General features: G+C 42.2%; 2 protein-coding genes and 1 long non-coding RNA gene across 3 annotated transcripts; 1 reads left to right on the top strand and 2 right to left on the bottom strand.

The window, feature by feature from the left end:
* Window positions 1-702: 702 nt before the first annotated feature.
* gys2 (glycogen synthase 2) lies at window positions 703-17,182 on the top strand. The gene is made up of 16 exons (XM_037121647.1): window positions 703-976; window positions 4,101-4,282; window positions 5,190-5,381; window positions 5,460-5,645; window positions 7,972-8,116; window positions 8,355-8,472; window positions 8,661-8,781; window positions 8,969-9,075; window positions 10,458-10,517; window positions 10,666-10,744; window positions 12,424-12,537; window positions 13,548-13,674; window positions 15,135-15,230; window positions 15,405-15,568; window positions 16,020-16,100; window positions 16,879-17,182. Exons 1-16 carry the CDS (start codon window positions 853-855, stop codon window positions 17,095-17,097), a joined length of 2,115 nt encoding a protein of 704 aa, XP_036977542.1. The 5' UTR covers window positions 703-852; the 3' UTR covers window positions 17,098-17,182.
* Window positions 15,082-16,089, bottom strand: LOC119032458. Its single transcript, XR_005078910.1, has 3 exons — window positions 15,828-16,089; window positions 15,413-15,598; window positions 15,082-15,224 (listed from the first exon to the last, which is right to left on the bottom strand). It is a non-coding gene; the product is annotated as an uncharacterized LOC119032458 (long non-coding RNA).
* A 1,710-nt stretch (window positions 17,183-18,892) lies between the features above and the next one.
* On the bottom strand, window positions 18,893-21,816 carry spx (spexin hormone). Its single transcript, XM_037122061.1, has 6 exons — window positions 21,255-21,816; window positions 20,685-20,768; window positions 20,507-20,564; window positions 19,891-19,953; window positions 19,679-19,765; window positions 18,893-19,103 (listed from the first exon to the last, which is right to left on the bottom strand). The coding sequence occupies exons 1-6, from the start codon at window positions 21,258-21,260 to the stop codon at window positions 19,039-19,041; spliced, it is 363 nt and encodes a 120-aa protein (XP_036977956.1). The 5' UTR covers window positions 21,261-21,816; the 3' UTR covers window positions 18,893-19,038.
* Window positions 21,817-24,288: the final 2,472 nt, after the last annotated feature.

Raw genomic sequence — 24,288 nt, 5'->3', positions numbered from 1 at the left:
ATGATGATGATGATGAAGATGGTGATGGTGATGATGAAGATGATGAAGATGAAGATGAAGATGATAATGATGATGATGATGCTTAAAATGATAATGATATTCTGGTAAAAGTTCATCAGAAAATGTCGTTAGAAAGTGACTATGCAGAGAGGCGTCGGGTGTGTTTGTGTAAATGAATGAGCCTGGGTAAGTCCTGAAGGCACTCTCGTCTACATGGAAATGAACATAATAACTTTTTTGCTTTACACTCTGATTACTGAGTTACACTGTAGGCCATGAGAATCTGATGCTGATTTTATTTTTCACCTTCTCTGATCTCTCTCTCTGTCAGAGAGGTATCCAGTGTTCTGTACTGTGTGTCTTGTGCTGGTTGTATGTCAAATATTTCATATTGTATATGAAGCTGTGTATGAATGACCAATGCCCCTGTTGAAACATAAATAATAACACATGCCTAATTTCAGGATTGAATACATCGCCATAGTGACAGCCTTTGACAACACTGGTCCCTGGCAAAACCTGGTTTCATTCACTGACATTTCACAATCACATTCAGTTTATCACACACAAGTCCACAGAACCTTTCACCCTTGCGTATGTGTGTGTGTGTGTGTGTGTGTGTGTGTGTGTGTGGAAGGTAAACATCCCTCCTGCTCAGTGGAGGTGAGGTCAGCCTCAGTATGCTGGTGGAAGCTCTTTGCCCCCGTCAGTCCCTTTCATCTTGTGCTGCTGTGTGATAGAGTTCAGTCCAGGCTGAGCCAGGACCTCCTCCTGCAGGCCTCTTTGATTTCACTAAAGATTGTTACAGTTCTAGATTCAAGCTGGTGTCTGTCGGACCTCTAGACCTTCAAGATGCCGTTGTCACGTTCCCTGTCCATGACGTCTCTGAGTGGGCTGCTGCCAGCCTGGGAGGAGGACGAGCTGCCTGTGGAGGACCTGCTGCTCTTTGAGGTGGCCTGGGAGGTCACCAACAAAGGTAAGATCAGAAGTATCTAATCACGCTTTCATCTGTGAGTGAAATGACATGTTTGAACTGATGTATATATGCAGCAAGAAGACCGTCCAAACATTGCTAAATCATACAATGCAATATTAGATTTTTAATTTAATGCATGGAGTATTTGAATATAATTTTCAGTTTGCATTGAAGTTGAAACTGAAGACATGAATTGACTTGGACACTCATTTGGCATGATTTGTTTTTTTCTTTAAAATAATTTCATAAAGCGCATTTTATTAAGTATTTAATGAAATGAAATCTACCGATACTCATAAGTTATGACCTTAAAAGTCTGTTTGTTTGGCAGTATTGGTGTTATTTTGATTAAAACTTTGCCTCTTTGCCCTTAAAGAGCAAATATTGAAATCCAGTGTATGTAGAAACAGAGTCTGCTCCTTCTGAAGAGCTAAACATTAAACTGCAGATAAGTGATGAAAGTGGAACAGCTATTAGCTTTAGCCTCCTGATGTGTCGGAAGTGAAATCAGAGGCACCGACATAAAAAATGCATATTTGAAAACTGGATAAATCTATTCCTGAACAAGAGATGTTGTTGTGTCACCCTTAACACTGGTACTGATTGAGTCTACAGGGTAGTTTTACCCTGACCTGACGAGACTCTTGGCTCAGAGCCATACATGGATGATGAGGTCATGATCTAAGCTTTGGTGGATTTGTTGGTTTTTACAACCTGTTACTATGTGTAGCTTTCAGTTTAGACATGCCGAGGAGGAAGTTATATTAAATCTAATAAATGTACTTCAGTATGAAAAGCGTTCAAGTAAGAGTAGGTGATACACTTAATGCATATACTGATATAGCGATCAGGCAGAACATTCTGACCACCTGCCTGATATTGTGAAGGTTCCCCTTGTGCAGCCAAAACAGCTCTGACCTGTCAAGACATGGACTTAAGACCTCTGAGGGTGTCCTGTGGTGTCTGGCACCAGGGCATTTTATAGTGGATCCTTTGAGGCGTGTATGTTGGAGGGTGGGGCCTCCATGGACCAGACCTGCTCCAGCATGTCTTACAGATGCTCTATCAGATTGGGATCTGGGGAATTTGGAGGCACGGTAAACACCTTGGGCCATTCATTGTGTTCCTTGAGCTGTTTGTTGTGTGCCAGGTCCACATTGTCCTGCTGGGGGGCCACTGCCATTGGGAAGTGTTGTTGGGATGAGGGGGTATCCTTGGTCCACAACAGTGTTAAGATGGATGGTGTGTGTCAAGCGGCAGCACCCTACGTTGGCCGCCATCCCAAAACTAACTGGGGGGCAAACTGCCCTAGTGGGGAAGGAGACTGAGACTGAGAAGGTGATTAAATCACAATTCATCAAGCATTATCCGATATCATATTCAAATGGATTGGGATCAGTGGGAAAGAGATACATTTTTGGAAATGCAGTGTGAAAAAAAATCTCATCAATATCAATATAAAATGTGAATAAGCAGATTCAAACTGAAAAGAGTCCTTGATAGTGCTGTAGTATTGGTTCTCTGCAGGTGTGCCTGTGTGTTTGTGCACATGCAGAGTCAAAATAAAAATGCTCTGATTGAGCATTAGAGTCGATGACATGTTCTCATCTCCAGCACTGGTCCTGCTGTCAAACAGTTCACAGGTTATCAGGGATTCTGCTGTTGTCTCCGCCCTCAGTTCTTAAATAACCCCTGTTCTCTGATGCAGTCCACACGTCACTATGAGCTCACTGACTGTTGATAGTCTTCTTACCAGTATTTGTTTTTTGTTGCCAAGTTAGTCACAGAAATCATTTCCACATGTGTTTGGTCTGCCTGTGCTTGTTTGTGTCAGGAACTGCACAAACTGGCATGATCCTCAGGTTACTGTGCACCCAGAGAACCCGACACTCAGACTCAATGAAACCACACTGAAGCACAGGATAAAGACAGACTGTCTGTCAGTTTATCAAAAGGCCAATCTACAACACCTACAGCAGCCTCATGTCCAGAAATCAGCATTTGTTTCAGTGAGTTGTTTTTTAAGATCCAGGGGCAAGTAAATCATAAAACAGCATGCATCATCACTGTACAGCACAAATGAAATGAGAAGAAAAAAAGAGAAGATGGATTTCAAAAGATCAGTTTCCTTTTTCATTTTCAATTTTGTCTGTGTGTATAAAATGATCCCCTATATATCCTCTTTCAATGAGCTTTCAGACTTCTTTAAAGCAAAAATCTTGCCCTTTTTCCCTTTTTACATGCCCTTTTATGTGAATCTATCCAAGACAAACATTAGTTTAAAATCATGATTACGATGAAAGTGCTACTTTTAAGATTTGCCGTATTTTCGTTCTTGGGTCAAACTCATTTTCAGTGGGAGTACTACAGGGACTTTTACGATATCATTGAAAATGCTATTTTTAAAACAGTAAGAAGTCTCAACACAACATGAAACTTTGCTGGTAGTACCACCAGGGTCTCTACACATGAACACCAGCACTGAGAACATTGTCTACACAGAGTTTATTAAAAAGAAAGTTTTTGGATGACTCACGTTAGCAGTTGTTTTACCTGCCAGTCGAGAAGTGTCGATCTCAGAATGCGAATGAATGGACTCCATTGTTTCTTATATGAGGCCCCTTTTTCAACTTCAAGGTCAATATCGTTTTTCGCTAACAACAAAAAAACAAATTATTCGTGCATGGAACTAAGCTTTAGGAGCGTTCCACCTTTACTCTCCTCCATGTTACGTCACATTCGGAGAGCGACACAAGGTTGCATTTTGGCCAGAGTTTTGCATTAAGCTCCAAAACAGCTAAATAAAGAGTCAAGGCCCTGAAAACGCCAGCCCAATCCAGTAAACATTCACAAAGTATGCTGAATGTCAGTATGTTGAAACTTTATATTTCTTTGGGAACAATTTTCAATTTTATGTTGCGACAGTGCTGCGCTAGTGACAGAGCTAATCTGTTTAATCTGTCAGCTCTTTGCTGTACTGGCAGAAACTACAGATGTACAACAGCCTCCTAAGCAGTAAATAAACACTCCCCTCATCTTTGTCAGTGTTCACTGCAGATGACAGGTTATAAAACGCTGCACTTCAGATCTGCCTTTTCCTTCCTAATGGTGTGTGAACCTGCAGTTGGAGGAATCTACACGGTGATTCAGACCAAAGCCAAGATAACAGTGGATGAATGGGGGGAGAACTACTATATGATGGGGCCTTACTTCGAACACAACTTCAAGACCCAGGTGGAGGGCTGTGAGCCAGCGAACCCAGCCATCAGGAAGGCCATGGACGCCCTCATCCACAACGGCTGCCAGGTGGGGATCAGACAGAGAGACAGAGTGTGTGTTTGTGTGTGTGTCTTAGCTAAATTTCTCCTGTCTGATACAAATCAGGAATCTGGTCGCACTCATTTCATTTTAATATCATATTAGTCGGTGGCTCAAACTCTGCGTCCTCAAGTCATCTCAGCAATTTCAAAATCTGCTGTGTTGGTCGTCAATAAATGAAGTCAACAAAAATAAATGTGTGTCAAAAAAGCATTATGATGAAATACTATACTATAGTGCAGCAGAGATGTCCAACAAATGTCCAACAAATCCAAAGTAATTGTGGAGAACAGGTCTCAACAGTGAGCATGGAGCATGAGTTTGATAATTACAATTGCGTATATGCATCATTCATTTATATGTATATTGTTTAACTGCATATACAGTGTGCAGTATCAAGGTCAGTTGCTAACTAAGACTTTCTTCTATCCTGACACTATCACTGTGGACTTCAGTGTGAGTTGATCCAGTCAAAGTCTTTAGCCACTAGATGGTGGTCACACACCAGAGACCCTGACCATCAGAACAACAGGACTGAAGGATTCCAACTCATGCATTGTGTTTAGAGTGAGGATTAGTCCTACAGCTGTCAGTGTAACACATACTGTTACTGTATGTAAGGCTGAGCTGCAGGGAAATATGTGTAAAACTTTAGAAACACATTTAAAATGATCCATTTGATGCTTTATATTACTGCAACCACAAGAATGCTTTATTGGGTTTAATTCTCACAGCAACATTTTAAATGAGTAAACATCTGAGACGAAATCTAATTTATTCTTACAACACGAATCTAAAATGCATGTTGTTACACAATGGAGCTCTGTAGATAGATGTTCAACATTAAAACTGTAAATCTCTCTGTGGGTTTCTTTCGCTGATGTTGATGCTGCAGGTTCATTTTGGCCGCTGGCTGATTGAGGGCAGCCCCTACGTGATCCTGTTTGACATCGGCTCGGCAGCCTGGAACCTGGACCGCTGGAAGGGGGACCTGTGGGAGACCTGCAACATCGGCCTGCCCTACCATGACAGAGAGGCCAACGACTCGCTCATCCTGGGAAGCCTCATCGCCTGGTTCTTCAGAGAGGTCAGCTACTGCTCAGCCAGCTGTTCAGCACACGGCTCATCAGTGAAGCCTCTTAATGTCAATGTTCCCTTTTTGCAGTTAACAGACAACCTGGGAGACAAGCCCAATGTCATTGGACATTTCCATGAGTGGCAGGCAGGTCCAGGGCTCATTCTCTCTCGCTCCCGCAAGATTCCCATGGCAACGGTTTTTACTACACATGCCACCCTACTGGGACGATACCTCTGTGCAGGGAACGAGGACTTTTACAACAACCTGGACAAGGTGAGAGGAGGGTTGGCCAACATATTATAATGTTGCAAACTAGATTATAACAAATGGACACAGGCAGGCCACAGTCTTAGTGCATGTGGCAGAGCAGATGCTGCTTTATTTTCTCACAACGAGGCTGTGCTTTGTGGAGGGACTTTGCAACAAATCTTCTTTTGAGAATTTGATCATTTTTGTTGACATCATGCTTACATGGTGTGTACCCCTGAACGATTCATATGTAGTTACATTACCATAAAACTAACAAACATGTTCAGCAGAGGGATACTGGTTCATTTGTGGACAGACGCTGTCATTTGTGTCTGCTGTGACTAGTGAGATTTAAGATGACAGCATACATACTCAGTTACAGAGAGATAAAGGGTATTTTCAAGTCTGCTGTTTCTGTCCTCATATTTGGAGCTGCTTGCTTGTTTGGCACAAAATCAGGCATAAGTGTAGTACACACTGTCTTTAAGCCACAGGAATCAATAATATTCAAAACTGTACACAACATAAACATTAAATGGAGCTGAAATAGCAAAGATCCAAACCTCTTGAGTAAAACAATGTCAAAGTACACAATCAAAACTACAAATGTCATGATTGTGTTTGTTTTACTCCTGAACCAATTTCATGTTATATCGTAAGTCAGATCTCAGCATTCTTGTTTGTGAAAATGGTTGGATGTCAGAAGCTTGGCTTTTCACTAAAGCTTTACCATCCTTCCCATGTCTGTGATCAGGTCTATTGTTCTGCCACCATTGCTGATGAAAATCTTTATGATGCGACTCAGGCAGAAGTACTCACAGATGAGGTCGTCTCGTTACATTTAGTCACATTTGCCGACTTTCCCGCTCACTCTCAGACTGATCATGTAGTGTTTCCCTGGAAGTTACAGTGACAGGTGACTGAACGAAACGCAGCGTCACCTAGAATAAAATGACAGATTCCTCAGGCCTTGAATATTGTTGGCAACATTTGTCATAATGTAAGTACACAACTCAACAAAATACATAACAATGTTCTATCTGTCAGACAGTCTAATGCAGAGTTATTACTTATTATATCTTTAAATGGACTTTTCAGTTCATATGCTTTTGGAGGAGCTTTGAGTAGCCACTATAGTTAATGAACTGGTAAGGTCTTTGAGTGGTTTTAAGTCAAGTTTCTACTAAATGTATGCAGTGCACAGTTGATCCTGAGAAAAGACACAAAAGTAGTTAGTTACAGGACTGCACAAAAGAGAAGGGCGATGATATAATGCTGTGGGATTATCCACATACTGTATCTCTGCTTTTCTGCATCAAGAGCCACGAATAAAGTATGATGCATTTTATCAGGGACACACTCTCTCACACACACATCTCATTTCACACCCACACATTGCAGTTCCATTCGATTCGATTGCCCACCCAAAGGTTCAATCCAAAAATCGCAGCCTCTTACAGCCACTCAGAGCATCATTAGTGATGTTGAGCTGTGTGTGAAGGGGTCAGTGTGATATTTTTAATTGGCTCTTTGCTGCTCACATCCTAAAGGTCAGCATGGAGCTAAAGGCCACTGACTGGCTGACTCCATCACCGACAGACAAGATGTTTGTTACATCAGCCAATCCAGAGGAACTTCATCTGTTTTATTGATGGAATCATATTAATATGCATTTCCTGCCGAGTTGACTGTTTGTTGTGTCAGCCTTTTCGCCAGCTGTGTGCCAAATTGGCCATGTGGGACAAAAAAGACAGACTTTTTGTTTCTCTGGTTTCTGGTGCTTGCAGCATTTTCAGCCTCTAGCTCCGATCAACTTTCAAACTGGACCATCATGGGGTTTTAATGAAATGAATTAAATTATTGTTAAGTTGATCATTTAGTAGTTAAGCTAATGAAATTCCTGACTAAGCGTATTGGAAGAATACATGTGTGAGAAGCAGAGTGTGTTCATCAAGTGTAATCAGAAGGAGGGAGTTCAGTGATTGACATGGAGCTGGAAGCCTGTCTGCGTCTGAACTATATCACTAATGTTAGTACATATCTAAGAAATACGAGCATTTAGTAAAATGAGAATTAGATAATGCATTTTAGATCAGTAAAAGAAGCAATTCTAAAGTAAATGCCAACATTTAATTCCATCGGCTGGGCTGGTTTCATGCTGTCGTCTCCCACCTCCTCCTGCTCCACACGCTCTGTAAAACCTGCAGTTCAATTTCATTCATTCATTGGCTAAATGTATTTCCTGAACTAATTCTACATTAAGCCAATGGCTAAACATTAGAATATCTAAAATAATTGTGTCCTATAGTGTAATGACCTTCCCTATGTGTATGTGTTTGCGTGTGTGTAGTTCAACATTGACAAGGAGGCTGGTGAGAGGCAGATCTATCATCGTTACTGCCTGGAGAGAGCAGCAGTCCACTGCGCTCACGTCTTCACCACAGTCTCCCAGATCACTGCTGTTGAAGCCAACCACATGCTTCACAGGAAGGCAGGTGGGGACGCTTTTCAGCGCCGTACCTTGATGCTGTGAAGAGTTTATGTGTTGTGTTTTAAGAACAGTGATGTCACTCAGTTGGTCCACTCAGTCACACAAATCCAGCTGCTACCAGATTAACAGGATAGTAAATCCCTCTAGAGGATGAAGCCAGAGATCTTTGTCAGTAGCACCAGTATAAGCACTAACCATCCAACTGTCCATTAACAGTCTTAATACTTATGTTGATGATCCAGATGTGGTGACCCCGAATGGTCTGAATGTGAAGAAGTTCTCAGCCATGCATGAGTTTCAGAACCTGCACTCCACCAGCAAGGCCCGTATCCAGGAGTTTGTCAGAGGACACTTCTATGGGTGGGTGAAGTTTGTGAATATAGTTGTGATCCAGCTCATGTAGACAGAGGTAACCCAGGGCTTTTGTTTTGGGCACTCAGATTTGACTTTTGTCATTACTGGAGAGCCTGTCTACCTCAGAATCCCACATATTCTTGACTGAGAGCTGTTTCCTCTAAACCTGATGATAATCCTTGGCCTTCTGGTAGTCACCTGGACTTCAACCTAGAGAAGACCCTCTTCTTCTTCATCGCTGGACGCTATGAGTTTTCCAACAAGGGAGCTGATATTTTCTTGGAGTCACTGTCCAGACTCAACTACCTACTACGGGTGAGGTCCCCCTCGTCCTCTGCATTCAGTAGCACACCACTGTGTGAAATGTGTGAAAGTTGTCAGCGGTACACCTTCAAATCAATTCTAACTCAAGGTAATATTCAACAACATGTTCTACTGTACCAATCACTCATTAATCCTGTTCAGTTTTGTTTTTGTGTTTCCTCCCTCACTCTCTCCTCAGGTCCACAGAGGTGATGTGACAGTGGTAGTGTTCTTCATCATGCCAGCTCAAACCAACAACTTCAATGTGGAGTCACTGAAGGGGCAGGCAGTGCGCAAACAGCTCTGGTATGCCCTGATGTGATTCACACAACAGTTCAACACCAATATAAACAGATGCTGTACCTGCACATTTTACATTATACATATACATTATGTATATAAAGAACTTGAGCAGCACTGTAGCCCAGATCAACTTACAAAGCATGCATGTAACATGATAGCAAAGCTCTCCAGTCCACATTGTTTTAGCAATTTCCACCATCTTTGACCAACCTTGTAGGTAGAATATGTAAGATGCTGCATTAAAATGTCTGAAAACAACTGAAAACCAGACCTTTATTATATATTTAGATGAATTTTGTACTTAGATTAATATTCACACCCAGACAGAGCCACACATTTACTCAAGGTAAGTACATTTCAGTAAAATGAGAAAAGAAGTCAGCAAACATGAGGCGAATAAAACTTTAAAATATCACCTCGTCTGTGAATGACTGCGCTTCAGTCAATTAGATTCATTCGTTTCCATCAGAATGGTGGTTGTTTGATGGTGTGTTTGCCATTAGGGAAGCAAGTTTGACCCCTGGTATTCGCCCTAACTGGCCAGATCACTTTACTGTACATTACAGTATGCAACTGTGTCCAAGTGTTTGTATTCAGGTGAACCTCTCACTGAGCTCAGCACTCAGCAGAGACTCTGGTTCTGGTTCTGGGCCTCTATCCCCTCGATGTAATGTTACGCTCATGGGGTACATTTCCCCTCCAGACACTGCTGCAGTCAGGCTGATCAACAGGACTGAAGATAAATCACTTTTTAATCCCAAAAGTTACAGATGACAGCTTCTGAAACCTTTAGGGTTGACAGGTGTGTAGGAGAAGACTGAAGGCAGACAAAAAAAAGACACCTGCACACTGTCCACTTCACTTGTGATTAAGTTTATTGATTCATTACCAGATCGATGTAGGTCTAAATACCGAAATGTTGTCATCAATAAACTTAAGGTTATCTTACAAGCAATGGGCGAGGCTGTCTCAAGTAGGGTTGTGGACTCGTGCAGCCCAATCAGAACACACCGCAGACAGACATCCTTCAAAAAGCAATCAAACACACCTGGACTAACAAATCTACGGCACTGAATGAAAAAAACTTTTTTTAAATTTCATTCCGCGTCATAGATGTGTTAGTCCAGGTGTGTTTGATTGCTTTTTGAGGGACCTCAAGTTAAAAAGGAATCTCTGAGCTCTCCTCTGACAGTAAACTGCTCTAAATAAGAGTGAACCCATGTTACTCCAGGTGTTTATTCCTCCAGATGGTCTGCACTGACTCTGTCCTCCAGAGCTGGCTGATTGTCAGCAGCTGAGCAGTGTAACCCCAATCCTAACTCCTAACTCTATGGGTTTGGGTCAAAGGTGCATTTCTAAAGATGGTTTCCATGTGATTCCCACAGGGATACAGCTCACACTGTGAAGGAGAAGTTTGGCAAAAAGCTGTATGACGCTCTGTTAAAGTAAGTACATGGACAGTGTAGGTGAACCCGTGGCTGTTACTGATTTTACAATTCACGCTTTTTCTGTGTACATTAGCACTGGTTCTGTGTGATGAATGGAGACATGCATGTTTTATGTTATATGTTTGATTGTTTTCTCTGTCCTCAGAGGGCAGATTCCTGACATGAACTCCATTCTGGACCGAGACGACTTCACCATAATGAAGAGAGCAATCTATGCCACTCAGGTACTGCAGCCTTTCCCCCCATGCAAACAAGTACTGGCATCATCTCAAGTTATCTGTTGTTTTTTTCCATCTGTTTTTTTTTTTTTTGTTACTGTGCAACACAGCAAAACAGAACACAAGTGAACTGGACATGACATTTAAGATTTAGGGGAAAATTTGAGGAAAAAAGGTCACTATAAGAAAGGAAGAATTGAAATTAAGCACTAATAAATAAAACAGTTCTACATCAGGCTTCCAGTGGCTTTATGGTTTGGAACTGCTCCATGATTAAAGTAACAGTGTAAAAATAGCCAACAGAGAGAAATAAGCCAACGCTGTAAATGATAAATCTCATATACACAGATCTATTTTTATGAATGGATAAGGCATTTCCCCAGGGGCGATCAATGTGAGCGATGGCCTGGGCTGGAGGTGAATCATAAAAGGATGTGAGGGGGTTCCCCCTCAACGAAAAGCATGAATGAATGTCAGAGTCGTGACCTGTGTGTGGATTAATTACCTCTCTCTACCCAACAGCACGGGTCAATAGACCGGCTGTATTGAGCTGATGTATGTTACAGCTCAGTGTTACACATGCTTCTAAAAAGGTCTTTCTCAATTCAACGAATTTATGCCAATGTCAATATTTCAGTGGAGGGAAATGGATTGAGAGTCTTATTGACTGCAAGTGTGTGGAGAGTGATGGAACAGAGACTCATCCTGAATGCTGATTGGTTGAAGTGTGCTTGTGATTATTTTTCTCTTTTGTCATGTGTAGCCCCGCATTCTCCATCCACCCCCACACAGCCTTCACAGAGTTCTCTTACTGCCCTCCTTAAAGATGGAACACATTTCAAGACTTCTTACAGACAACTGATATGCCCTTTGATTTAATTTTACCAGCATTACTAGCATTGAAAAATTTACATTTCTAAGTAATAAAACACAACTTATTAGGTAGATTGTGAGTCACTGCCAAATTGATGAATATCTTACATTTACAAAGTTCACATTTTTTAAGGTTTGTGCACTGACCAGGAGGCTGACAGAGTTTAGATAGCAAACTAACTAACTGACTGACTGACTGACTGACTGACTGACTGACTGACTAACATTCCTGGTTTGGTGTTGTGATGTGGTCCGAGACAGTAACCACACATCATCAGCCCAAGGTTGAGATAATGCCTGCAGCGATCAATACCTCTTAACACAGTCCGAAAGGTTACGAGCGTCGGACCACTGAATCAAACATTCATTATGTCATTTCATCTCACTCCACTGCTTCAGGTGTTTGTATCTGGAAGACATACAGTGTGTGAAGGCAGCCATGTAAACCCTTACATGTCACTCCACAGACACACGTACATACACTCAGGAGAACCCAGGCTGTATTAATACACACATTGATTGTCTGTCCAAAGGATGCAACATGTTTCAGTCTTTAATCATGATGGAATGATATATTGCCATTTTGATTAAGTTATTGCCATTGTTTGCTACGAAGCAATAACAAAGTAAATATCAGCTAAAAATGTCGAGAATCAATATCTTAAAACAAGCTACCAGGATATCATCCCGTCAGACTGACATTATGATGATCAGCATCTAATCTAGCAATTGGTTTGCAAACGTGGCAGTCGGAATTTCCTGCCAGAGACCCACCTGACCTGTCTGTTCTTTGAAACAACACCTGTACACAGAGACACAGCCTCCCTCCAGTGACCACTCACAACATGCTGGACGACTCCAAAGATCCCATCCTGTCTAATGTCAGACGCATCGGACTCTTTAACTCCAGGAATGACCGTGTCAAGGTACTCAACATTACCTGTCTGTGCCTTTTATGTGTTTACTATCACTGTGGTCTGTTGGGATCATTTACATTTACATTAACATTTACATTTAGGGCATTTAGCAGACACTTCTTCCATTGCCACTTTTAGTATAACAATTAGTGCATTTGTCACAAGAAAGAAACCAGAAAATATCACCATCGCGAAAGCAAGAAAGAAAAAATGTAAACAATTTTCAAACCCTCATCTGATCATTGTAGCTCGTAACCCACGTAAGTGCATGAAGGCTGCAATCATTTAAGTGCTAAGGAAAAGAACATACAAGTGCATATAGGTTTTTTTTTTGGGGGGGTGGAGTCATGCTATGCAGGGTCGAGGTGAAGTCTTGACCAATGGGTCGTTGTTTGCTCTCAGCGATGGTGGTACCAGCCGGCCAGCTGACGTGGTGGAGCGATGTGCTCGCACTGGGGCTGGTGGCTTTGAATGTGGAATGTCATTATAGTACATAGCCTCTGACACTTGAACATGAGCATGTCTGTGGTTGGCAAACATGTCAACTGCTAACATTTTATCATGTCTGTTTGCTGTGATGTGTTTACAAGTCAGAAGGTGCTAATTCAATAGGGAAACTTCTTTTGGAGAATCCTCTCTGGGGCATGGATGTGTGCTGTACATTTCGTGGTAATATGTCCGTTACATTTTTAGATACAGTTGAAAATTCAGAAAGAAAGAAAAGTTATGGTGGAAAGGTCAGAGTGTCACAGCAGTGGGGAGTGATCACACTCTGCTGACTACAGATATCTTAAACAAATGTTATGAAATCCAGCAGGTAGTTGAATATATTGTTCACCAAGTAGACAATATATGTCACGAAATGAGAGCTGGTGGAATATGAAAAGAAAAGTTCTCTCTCTGGAGCATAGGTGTGCTTGGTAATTTCCAGGCGTTGACTAATAGATAGTAGTTCATTCCACCGCCTCATGTTTCTATTCAGTGTCTTTCTGAAAATGTATCCCTGTCTGTCCTCTCAGATTATCTTCCACCCTGAGTTCCTGTCCTCCACCAGTCCTCTGCTGCCAATGGACTATGACGACTTTGTCCGTGGCTGTAACCTTGGAGTGTTCCCCTCCTACTATGAACCTTGGGGATACACACCTGGTAACCTTTAACCATCACATTGTTACTTATAATATGTAAGGGTGCATGCATGCGCACACACAAATGCTTCATGTTCCTGAAATACAGATGAACTGCAGTTGTAACACACATCCACAGCAGCCAGGAGGCAATGATGGATTAGTCCTTAAACATTCTGTTTATCCAGTGCACCCATTGCAATAACACATTATACTGAAGCTGACATGGGCTTGTACAGTATCCTCTGTATACCCCTTACAGCCTTACAGTCGGCTTGTTCAAGCATATGGTGCAAGTTGTACTGCATTACCAATGTAAGACCAGGACCCCTTATAATTTGACACTCTATCTGAAATCACATTAATTTCAACAGGGCATACTAAGATAAATATTGATGGCAAAAACAGTGGACAGAGCATAGACAGAGTGGTACTGGCACAAGGACCTGAACCCTAATGTGAGGCTCTTGATTTACCAGTCCATATACAGTTCCACCCTCACCTGTGGTCACAAGCTGTGGGAAGTGACTAAAAGCAAGAGATCGGGGCACGACCAACTGGAAGACAAGGGAGACCAAGAACTTGCTGGAGGAATTCTATATCTCATCTGGCCTGGCAATGCCTTGGGATCACCCAGGAGGAGCTAGAAAGCAGGGTGACATGGTTCAAATCCCCAGAGACTGTTAGGAAGACATCATGGGTGCAGGGTCTGAAGCCTTACAAGAAAATAACTTTTCTTGTGGTTCTGATATGGTGGTTTATGAGCTTCAGGTTTCCTGGGAACACAACAACCTCTTTGGCTTCTGTCATCTGCTGCTCCTCTGTGGGTCACTCATCCACTGCCCTCAGCATGTCTGAACTAACCAGATTGCATAGGCTGGAAGTCTGCCCTGCTGCTGGTCCAGAGCCCAGACATATTGCAGCTGTGATAGCTGAAGGGGTCGGGGTGTTGGGGGAAACTGGGGGTTCACAATTTGCTATTAGCTCCGCTGCAGGCCGCTGCTGTGTCATACAAACCAACCACAAGGATGAAACAAAAAACCAAATGTGCCCCCTGTACAGTTGTCATGGATGAGTAAATTATCTATAGAGACAAAATATGTTTTTCTGCTGTTAAGCTGGGCGTTTTAACATGGACTCATACAGGGACTGACTCGCTTTTGGAGCCTTGAGTGGCCATTTGAGGAGTTGCAGTTCTTGGTTCTTCCATTCTGCCTCTTTTCTTCAGCCCTGGAGGTTGCCACTTGAAAACAACACTAGTAAACTGACCGTGAATTCATTATTCTTTAGAAGCAAATCATTTGTTGATGTAACGCCGCTTGTGTCACCTTCTGCCAGCACTACCAACACTGGAGCTGCTGTCTCCACAGATTTGCACACTAAACGTGTCTAAATGCAAACAGATCTTATCAGCCTTAGCGGACCAATACACATGACAACAAATTTATTGTAGCTTTTCTTTGCTGTGTTGTTCTTCCCCAGGTGAATGTACTGTGATGGGCATTCCCAGTGTGACCACCAACCTGTCAGGATTCGGCTGCTTCATGGAGGAGCATGTGTCCGACCCTGCCGCTTATGGTGTGGATACACACACACACACACAAGCACACACACAAGCACACACATCATATATTGTCATATGATCAGTGCAATTGCTACCTCATTTAAAACAACCACGGGTCTCATCTTATCATCATCACATGTTGACAGTGATCATCAGGGACTGTATGTGCCCCATTCTGTCTCTAATAGGTATTTACATTGTGGACCGGCGGTTCCGTTCAGCTGAGGAGTCCTGTAACCAGCTCACCCAGTTCATGTTCAGTTTCTGCCAGCAGTCTCGGCGCCAGCGCATCATCCAGCGTAACAGAACTGAGAGGCTGTCTGACCTGCTGGACTGGAGATACCTGGGACGGGTGTGTTTCTGCTGCACCAGAGCCAAATAGCTGTTTTGATAGGAGAGGGAATACGACATGATCTCTATCAGGCAGAATACTGTATTCATGTCTGTGTGCACAGTTCACATGAAAGAAAATCATTAGATTAATCAATACATGTGTTGTCATGCATGAGTAAGGAAGGGATTTTGCATTTAAAAGTGTGGCTGAGATGCACATTAGGTTTGAGCAATAGTCAAGATAATGGACGGTAACTTTAATGTTAATGTTAACTTACTGGGTGTGAATTTAGCGCAGACACAAGAAGTCTTGTTTAGTATATTCTCTCCTGCCACTAATCCAACTCTTCTGTCTGTATGTTTTGTTGCAGTTTGTAATAGAATTCTGAAAACCTCAAACACGGGAGAAAAATGTGTCAGACGTTCAGTAAAATTGTTTTTGATGTACACCTCTGACTTGTGATTTGCAGTTTTACATACACGCCCGCCATCTCGCACTTAGCAGAGCTTTCCCAGACAAGTACAAGATGGACCCCATGGCTCCTCCAAAGGTGAGGAATACTGAATGAGTGATTTACTACACTGAAAAGAACTGCTTTGATCACACACACACACACACACACACACACACACACACACACACACACACACGCACGCACGCACACACACACACACACACACACACACACACACACGCACGCACGCACGCACGCACGCACGCACGCACGCACACACACACACACACACACACACACACACACACACACACACACACACACACACAGTGGATGCTGTTGGATTTAACCCACTTGTCAGACTTTAATTGACAGCCTAACATTTGGATGAATGACAAGACATTATTGTGGAGTGAGCTGGATTCATGTAGTGTTACATCGAGTAAGACTCTCCCTTTCCTCTACCCTTCCATCTTTGATTCTGAAACATGACTGACAATCTTCAGGTTTATTTGAGTAACAGTTTAGATATACGTTTATCATTAACATAGAAAGAAAGAAAGAAAGAAAGAAAGAAAGAAAGAAATAGAAAGAAAGAAAGAAAGAAAGAAAGAAAGAAAGAAAGAAAGAAAGAAAGAAAGAAGGAGGAAAGGGATGGAAGGGAAGAGAGGATAAATATGGGAAAAAGGGGAGAATAAGGTAATGAGTGAAAGGAAAGGAAGGACTAAAGGAAATAAGAACAAACACAGAAGAGCAGGCTGGTCAGAGTGGGCTGCTGTTCGTAGAAGTGAAACTGAACATCTTAATAGTGGTATACTTAAGAAAACAGCCAGGAGCCTAATTTGTAATAACTTGGAGTACTTTGTCTCAACAGACAGAGGGTTTCCGTTATCCCAGGCCCTACTCAGTGCCCCCCTCTCCCTCTGCCTCCCTCCACTCCACCCCTCACCACAGTGATGTGGAGGACAGTGACGACGAGCCCTACGATGAAGATGAGGAGGCTGAGAGGGATCGGTTGAACATCAAGGCTCCCTTTGTTCTGGGTGCCGTGCCGGAGGGCAAGAAGAAACAACCAGGAGAGTCAGGAAACTGAAATCTACCATGTGTACTTGCAGAATATACACAGGTTTACAATCCCAGTTACCCAGTGCTTAAAGGAGAACTTCGGTCGATTTCAACGTGCAGCTTCATTGCTCAAGCTACCATTGACTTGCCAGTACTGAAGACATGAGCACATTTGGTCCAACCATTACAGGGCTCCATGAATGGAGAGTTAGCATTGACAGCTAACAGCATAGGGTCAGAACTTTACACTGTGTTTTAAGCTTCTTAACATGCTCCACATCTCACCCCTAAAGTTATGTCAATCCGTTGAGCGTATGCTCAACAGGCTTAACAGGCTATTGTAAGGCTCATGGCTCATGACAGGCTGTAACATGGACATGTACATTATGAACAGAAAAACGAAAATACTGGAATACGTTTCTGTCTCCGCCAATGAGGGAGTAAGCGCACGCTCGACGGATTGATTAGTTTGGTCCAGCTACCGGAAGACACGGATGTCAACAAACCGGGATGTAGCTCCTTGCACAAACACACTGTTTTAACTACTTTTTTATTCTTTTTTGAGTCATACACGCTACAGTGCTGTGTTGTAAGGTGTCTGCTGATGTTGCATGACTTTTGGGGTGAGATGTGGAGCATGTTAAGAAGCTTAAAACACAGTGTAAAGTTCTGACCCTATGCTGTTAGCTGTCAATGCTAACTCTCTGTTCACGGTGCCCTGTAATGGTTGGACCAAATGTGCTCACATCTTCGGTACTGGCAAGCCAAGGGTAGCTTGAGCGGTGAAGCTGCATGTTGAAATCGACCGAAGTTCTCCTTTAAGTGGGTGGAGACTAATCACCATCATATTCCAAGAAATACACTTGAGAGGAAGATCATATTCTCGCTGTGATAAAATTACCCATTTCCATTGCCGTTACTTACTCTGCTTCCATGTTGCAGAAGATAACCCTAAATGACAGAAAGTTTACCGGAAAATGACATCCTAGCTCTGATGCAGACGTTACAAAACCTGGTCTCCTGTTGTGACACTCAGTCTAACAGTGGTGTTCCCCATGGTTCCATTCTTGGCCCACTAATAGATTTAATACATGCTTCCTTAGTAACAGTGTGATGTTATCTTCTGTTGTTCTGCAAATGCCACACAGTTCTCTGTTCTGACGTGATGAGATAATTCTTGCACCCTAACTAATCTTGGTTGTCAGAAAGCGTAATAAAATAATGAATTCTGATCCTGGCTGCCTGTGTCACTATCTCGCCTACTTTGCATTCCCCCACATAAAGGTGCTGTAGAGCTTTAGTTTGAAAAGTCAGTGAATGTTATGTCCATATTAGAAATGGTTTCAATTGATTATTTTGCCAGATGAATTGATTCGACATGTCTCATTCAGCATTTAGCGGGACCATTGAAAACAAGTCTATCCGGTCACCCAGAGCTTGTGCTGGGTGACTGGATCACGTGTCTTTTATTGAAAATAACATTCAGATTAACATTATTTATATAGCTCCTTTAAATCAGAGTTTACAAAGTGTTTTGACAGACAAAGCAAAAGCAGAAAACTCTAGTCTGCTTCATGGATAGTAACATTTAAAACAGTTTCGGATTCTGTAGGCTTGTATACATTGTTCACTTATTGTTTGTTTCTGTTACTGACTCAACACTGATGTGGGCTGATGAGCTCTGCTGTGCAGGCCTGATGTATGTGATTTGCAATCATGAATACAGTACTTTTTATTTGAGACCTACTTAGACATTATAATAGTCAGTAGATCCTCTCATAATTTGTTAAGGAAGTTTAAAAACTCAGACATTCTCAGACAAGTAGTGCTAGGAATTCAAACTGTTTTTATTAAAACATCACATTTTGAACATAGTCAGAAAATTCATATTTACAAAACAGCTGTTTTTCTCACGCAAAACCAAACACCTTACACAAAAAAACCATCAAAGAGCATGTATGAAAGAGTATTAGAAATATTCTCTCTTCCACACCGGCAGCTCCTGGAAATACACCTCATCTGGGTTTTCATCAGCTACATGAGAGAAAGAGGGAATGAACATTAAAGACCTTCAAAGTTTCTGGCCCAGAGGGAAATATTTAGGTTTCAATTTGTAAAAAGTACTTCACAATCAGAGGAAATGCCCCATAGCATAGAAATGTGTGCTGATATTGTGAATCTCATCAATAATTGTCCCTAACTGACTTGAAATGAGACCTTAGTAACATTCTGGGCAAAAATCCATAAACTACCTTTTTATTTAAACTAATTGTTGGAACTTAGGAACCACACACACAGAAACAGTTATAGTTGTCAGTTACTGTTACACCAACATCACATAACTGACTTGATGCATAAATGAGTGACACGAAAACCAGATGAAATGAATGCAAACAAATTTAGTTCATGCTGCCCCTCCACAAATGCCGTTCCTCCAACACGAGGAACTGCCCCTGACCAAAATGACGTTGCAATAAACATACAGGTGAGTAGTAATATGGATAATAATATGCTAGATTGCTTCAAACATATAATACAGGGAGTATATTTTTTCCTTTCTTTTTTAAAGTTTTGACTCCAACCAAACCTCCGTCCGCTGCTGCACTCACCTCCCTCTCTGGCCTGCTGCAGGAAGTTGAGCAGGACGGTGGCTGCCTGGTCCACGCTCAGCTTCTCTGTGTTCTGACTACGGGTCTCTGACAGGGAGGAAACACCAGAAACACAAATGATCTGTTGACTGTTTTGGAAACATTCTTATGAATTGCTCCCATGGAATAAAGACAGTTTGTACACAGACAGTTTTGTTAAGTGCGTGGTGTACCTAAGTGTAAGGTGTCGTACACGTCTCCTTCTTTCCGGTCCTCTGAGATGAACCTGCGTCCCTCTTGAATAAAAGAAAAAGGAACCATGCAGCTGATCAGTCAATGTGTTGAAACAAGTAAGAAAGGAGTTATCTTGTCTCAGTGCAATATTAGTTTGTCTCCTTGTAGTAAATATGGAGACCTGCAGCATTCAGGTGTTCAGTAAATATGTATGGTATTATGAATTAAATACAAATAAACACGTATCCAGTGCCATAGAATGCCATATACCCATGATAGTGAAACACTGACTTTCAAACTGAGTTTATTTCTCACAATAAAAGAGTCGTTTTAATTCAGTTACAGCTGTTCATGTTGCACAATGAACATGATGTTTTTCATCACACAAATCAGAAAAAACTTAAACTGTGCCTTGTGTGTCTTGACTGGCAGACACAGGGGCTGCTGCCACACTGAAACTCAGCTTTAAAGACTTCGGTTAGTCTTCATCTTGAAAAAAAATGTCATTATTAAATGACACACTGCGTCTGTAAAGATTCATATGAATATTCATTTCATCATGCCATATTTATCAATTGAATATGGAGCACATGGGATCAGCAGGTTAATACATACGAGTTCCCTTGAGGTACAGCATCGCCTGCGGGGTCCAGTTCCTGCGCTGGAAAGAGCCCTTTAATGAAGAAACAAACACAGCTGCCGTTACCTGAACTCCTGCTGCCGACTGTCAGCCACAGTCTGAGCTCTGAGCTCACAGTCATGAGTTTAACAAAGAGAAAAGAAGCAGCGTTACCTTGGGTGCGCTCCACGACTGTGAGATAAACGACGACAGTAGCAAAAGGGCGAGTACATAAGTTAATGTGACGGTCCTGAAACCCTGCGGGACACAGAGGCAGTTAAACCCACAACATGTCACACAGCCGCGTTCTTCTGAGAGCAACACTCTCTGCGTAACCATCGCGTTACCACAAGTTTACGCACATCATCATCACAGCCTCACATTCACGGAGAAACTTAAAAGTTTGGTGCAAAGTAGTATGTCACGAATGAACTGTGGCTACGAACTTTGATTAGAAAAAAACGTGTATTGTAAGTAATTTCAAGAAGCGTAAAATAGGAGAAAATCTTGGGCTGCAATTATCGACTCCTCCTTTGAAATATTTACACCAGGCGCCCTTTAAAGCGGTCCTGCAGGACAGTGTGTGTGTCCTGCAGGACAGTGTGTGTGTCCTGCAGGACCGCAGAAATGTCCTGGGTACAATATTTACAAGCATACAAAAAAAGCCGGAAAAGGGAAAGAAATCCCTCCATGGGCAGATTTCTCCCCCGAGCCCAACAGGAAGTTTTGGTGCGTCCTCCTCACCTTCATGCTGCCAGGGGTCCTGTGGGTCCGGAGTCCAGCGGAGGAGGAGAGTCAGAGCTCCAGGTTGGTTCCGGCGGTGAGGTCCGTCCTGTATTTATACGCGCTGTTTGCGCCGCGCTGCCCCGTGACGACAGCAGCGATAGGTCACGCCAATTTGATGAAACGGGGGCGGTCAGGAGGGTGAATGGACGGAGTCGCCGATCAATTCTGCTGCTTTCATTGAGAGCAGTGGTGTACCGTACATATTTCTGAATTAACACAACTGTCATAAGCACCCTCAGCTCCGCGCTGGACTTGTTCCAAATCAGTCACGGAGCGGCTGCAGGCCTTGTTGTAAATTGCGCACTGGCTCTGGGGGATGTTGTCACGGTCGATATGAGCGCTAAGATTCCCCCTCACAGGGACTATTGATGTGTTTGCACCTTGCTCACTGGAGCCAAACACAGAGAGATGAGAGTTGGATGTGATGAATCAAGAGGCCGCACTTCATAATGTGTGATGTACAGTGACATCATCCTCCGCCGGGCACGGAGCCAAGTCCATCCACTGAGCCGGTCTGGGATCAGAGCTCCAACATCTACTGAACCACACTGAGACTGTATTTAAGCTAGTGTTTACCAGTTGTTAATCTAATGATCTGTCACTCTCAACATTAGCCTGACATACAAAAGTTGAATTTCTGTATCAGAACATATAGAAGTGGTTGGTAACTTTACTTTCAAATCATGCTTTACGTTGTAGTAGGAATCTTTTGCATCTGGTTTTGATTTGGGCTTTTCTTGTTACACTGGTGTGAGATATGAGGGGATATATGTGTACAACATCCAGTTATACTTCTGAACTTTCAGTCTTGTATTCATGGTGTGTCAGTGCTGGTCATAGGCAGCTGCCATCATATGATGAGTAGGCTTTTGTTTTCTCAAGATTTCTTTGCTTAGTCCAGTATTTAGTGATTCAAGTGGTGCACTTTTGCATGTATCATTATATTTCAATGTTTCAGGCATAAAAAAAAATAAACTGAAAAAATCAATCTGACTTATATCAGAATTATATTCTTATGCAAAGAGGGCTGTAACCACCCAGCCACCCTACTGACATCTGAGTCTGAGCTCCAGTATGCATGTGCATCATGGCACTGCATATGAAATGTCCTGAAAATACAAAAACATATAGAGTATGCCTCACAGAATCTAACAAGGCAACTAACATTAAATGTAATTGTTGTATGGCGGTCAATGCAAAGCTCTTGACCCTCACCAACTCTGCAATCTACAGCAGTCTTGAGTTGATGACTATCCACTTGTAAACGTCTCAACCATCTATCCCATATTATGAAGAGAATTAGAGCTACAATTAACAGTTGTTTTCATTATCAATTAACCTGCTGATTACTTGAATTAATCAATAAATCACTCGATCAATAAAATGTCAACATAGTGAAAATGCTTATAAGAACTTGTGAGAGTCCAAAAGGACATCTTCAAACTGGGTCTTGTCCAACTATCAGTGATAAACCCAGAGACTTTACATTTACTGTCATATATGAGAAAGATCCTCACATTAAAGAAGCTGGAACAAGAAAATGTTATTAATCCAGTAATAGTTTACAATATATTCTCTTTTGATTGCCTAATTATTGCGATTATAAAGTGAATCTGGTAACACTTTATAATAACCATCATTAATCAATGCTAAAGCTAAAGTTAGTCAAAGGAGCTCTCTGTAGTTTTGGGGAAGACACTTTAATGAGCAGAGAAAGATCTTCACTGGCTGACCAACTAAATAAAGTAACTCTGCAGACCCTGCCACCGCTCTCGCTTCAGACAATGATGTCCTGGGAACTTATTTTCCAGGAGCAAAATGCTGTAGCTCAGCAGGCAGAGCCGGTTCAAATCCCAACTCCGCACTGAGCTGAGCTGAGCTGAGCTGCATGTCAAAGTGTCCCTGACAACCCCACATTGCTCCTGATGCGCAGTTGGCATGGCGGCCTCTGCCATCAGTGAGGGCCCTGTGATGAGCTGGAGACTTGTCCAGGGAGCACCCTGCCCTCACCCAGAGACAGCTGGGACTGGCTCCAGCACAAACCCCTGCGACCCCATCAAGGGATAAAGCAGTTACAGATGATGGATTGTTTGTTAACTAATGTTTATTAACTACACACTTACCATTCGTTAATGATGGTCATTATAAAATGTAAGCATAAAACTGGCACTAGAAAACAATGACCGGAATCATCAGGTTAACCCTTGAGGCACTGTTAACATTCACTGCAGATTTCTTCATGAAGAAGTTTCAGGCTTCAAGTTTCCAACCGATGGTCATGGCCATGACTGGGCTCACATCACCTGCACCTATTCTTTACTGCACAGTCTCTCTAAAAGTTCACTACTTGAACTTTATCAAATATGAATATGAAAATCTGATTTACAGTGTATGTAAAGAGACAACAACAACACACACATACATGACTAGAAACACCATGGATGGCAGATACACGGCTAAATTCCATAGTATATTTACAAAAGTGCCATACAAGAAAACATTGTCATTTCACGGGTAACTTCAGTTTTCTGGATGCTCTGCACAGCTGAAGAACTCACTTCCTGGGATGTGGGCCTGATGTGGGGCTGATGTGGGTGATGAAGACATGTCTCTCTCAAGTTAAACAGAGAGTTATAGGACACTGGATGAACACAAGGCTGAGGAGAGACGCATGTAGAGTGAAAAGAGTTGATTTGTTTACACAAAAACTTTAGAAAAGCTGTCAGAATTCTTCCAGTGAGGTTTTTCTGATCATACTAGTGTTCAACATGTTTGAGTCTATCATAAGGGAAGTTTATTACAACTGTAAGAACCAAACTTAGTTTGGTAGTTTTGGCTTTAACACCCAAGTTCAAGTGGACCAGAAATATGCTTTAAAAACAAATGGTGTATACTTTATATCACCAAGCATTTTCCAAAGCAAACTTTATGTTTTTTTGGTTTTGCACCTTCCAGTAAGCTATGAAAATCAACGTGCAGAGAATTAAACCAC

The sequence above is a fragment of the Acanthopagrus latus genome, chromosome 14 (genome assembly GCF_904848185.1).
Source record: "Acanthopagrus latus isolate v.2019 chromosome 14, fAcaLat1.1, whole genome shotgun sequence".
NCBI classification, from domain to species: Eukaryota; Metazoa; Chordata; class Actinopteri; order Spariformes; family Sparidae; genus Acanthopagrus; species Acanthopagrus latus.
The sequence above is the reverse complement of the archived record's forward strand: the minus strand, read 5'-3'. Positions and strand labels throughout refer to the sequence as shown.

Coding starts and splice junctions, on each gene's coding strand:
- spx (XM_037122061.1), bottom strand. Junction 20,565..20,684: donor AGTCGTGGAGCGCACCCAAG/GTAACGCTGCTT, acceptor TCTTCATTAAAG/GGCTCTTTCCAGCGCAGGAA. Junction 19,954..20,506: donor GCTGTACCTCAAGGGAACTC/GTATGTATTAAC, acceptor CTTTTATTCAAG/AGGGACGCAGGTTCATCTCA.
- gys2 (XM_037121647.1), top strand. CDS start 853: ATGCCGTTGTCACGTTCCCTGTCCATGACGTCTCTGAGTGGGCTGCTG. Junction 8,782..8,968: donor GACTCAACTACCTACTACGG/GTGAGGTCCCCC, acceptor CTCTCTCCTCAG/GTCCACAGAGGTGATGTGAC. Junction 15,569..16,019: donor ACTGGAGATACCTGGGACGG/GTGTGTTTCTGC, acceptor TGTGATTTGCAG/TTTTACATACACGCCCGCCA.